Here is a 1,437-nt window from a genome sequence, read left to right as displayed (position 1 = left end):
GCTGGAGCATCCCTGCTGGTGCCACTGCTGGGACATGACCCTCAGCCCCACACATGTTCCGCTCCCCACTCTGTCTCCCGCATGGGCAGGCACAATGCCCTCACCCCTGTCCCACCGTGGGACAATGCAGGGCAGGCTCCATGGTTGCGGCGTGGAGCTGGTCCCCCCTCCCGCTTGGAGTCACCCCAGGCAGCACAGGGTGCCCCAATAGTGGGACAGGGCTGATGCCAGCCCCACAGCTCCCCGGCAGAGCGCTCCCAGCAAATCCATCTCCACTCACCCCTCTCCACCACCCCGCTCACATCCCACCTGCCCTGTGCTCTGGCCCTAACCCTCGTCCTGCCTTGTCCCTGCCCTCAATCGCTCATTCATTCTGTGTGTAAGGAAGGAGACGGCACATTGCCGAAGTAGCTATCTCAGGGGAAATCTATCGAGCTTTATTGAGCTGCCCGTTACGGGGCCTGGACTGTTATGGGCAGTCCCCGTGACAAGCATGCGGCGCTAAGGCATGGTGACTGTCCGGCCGGCGCTCCTGGCTGCTGTAAAGCGCCTCTTATTCCTCAGACCAGAGAACCGCTCATCCAGCGTCAGGCTGGTCTGCAGGGGAAAGGGAGAGCGAGTCAGTCCCGCGTCTCGTGGCAAAGCACGGCCAAACTTTTAGCAGGGTATCGATTAGAGCCCATCAGTCAGGATGGCGCTTCACAGCCAGTTAGTCAATTAAACCACTCAGCACATGGAGACACGGAGCTCGACAGACTGTGTGCGGCTGGAAAACCTCCAAGCAGCGCCCAGCCCCAAGACACCAGGCATCCTCGGCAAGAGCAGGAGCAAGCAGATGGCATTTGAGCACAAGGCATCAAGTAAAACCAAACTGTCCAGACAAGAAACGCCAGCAATGAAGAAGGTGGAGCAGGATTTCTGACCTGCGCCAGGGCTCCTGGACCATATTTCAGCATAAAATGTGGCACTGAGAAGGTCACCAAAGCAAAGAGAGAGGAAAACCCAGAAGTGCTGTGTGTCTGTGAGGAGTGGGGAGCACCGACAGTGAAACGATGGCCCCTGGCCAGGCCTGCCCACAGGAAGCATCTCCCCGCTCCGAGCAAGCACATGGACAGGCCAAGAGGGGCCAACAGCATGGGGAAAATTGGGCTGAGCCAGTAGTTGCTGAACAGTCTTCTCAGGTGCCTTCGGTTTTGAGAGCAACCTAGCCAACATGGCTACAGGACTCTCCTCCCGGGTCATGCTACATAAACCCCGCTGGCAGCCCCAAAAACCTGAGCGTGGCGTTAACAGCTTAGTGGCAGGGCTGCAGCAGGGTGCAAGGCACCACCGGTCCCGTCGACGGTCCTCTACCTGGTTGGCCATCGCACGGAAGTTAAACCTCAGCAGCACCCCCTTGGGCTGGGGCTTGGCCGCCCGCGGCGGGGGCCTCTTGCT

At 59.6% G+C, this 1,437-nt stretch overlaps 1 protein-coding gene across 1 annotated transcript in view; it reads right to left on the bottom strand.

Annotated features, from left to right (window-relative positions):
• Positions 1 to 501: 501 nt before the first annotated feature.
• Positions 502 to 1,437, bottom strand: part of LOC104623790 (UAP56-interacting factor-like) — a gene marked incomplete at its 5' end in the record, with an annotated part of 9,028 nt that continues 8,092 nt past the window's right edge. The window contains 2 exons of the mRNA XM_010290977.1: positions 502 to 597; positions 1,354 to 1,429. Coding sequence (XP_010289279.1) covers positions 502 to 597; positions 1,354 to 1,429 — 172 coding nt within the window. The remainder of the gene's footprint in view (positions 598 to 1,353; positions 1,430 to 1,437) is intronic.

The sequence above is a fragment of the Phaethon lepturus genome, unplaced genomic scaffold, assembly GCF_000687285.1.
Source record: "Phaethon lepturus isolate BGI_N335 unplaced genomic scaffold, ASM68728v1 scaffold29897, whole genome shotgun sequence".
Lineage (NCBI taxonomy): Eukaryota > Metazoa > Chordata > Aves > Phaethontiformes > Phaethontidae > Phaethon > Phaethon lepturus.
Note: the sequence above shows the minus strand (reverse complement) of the source record. Positions and strands in the feature narration are given on the sequence as shown.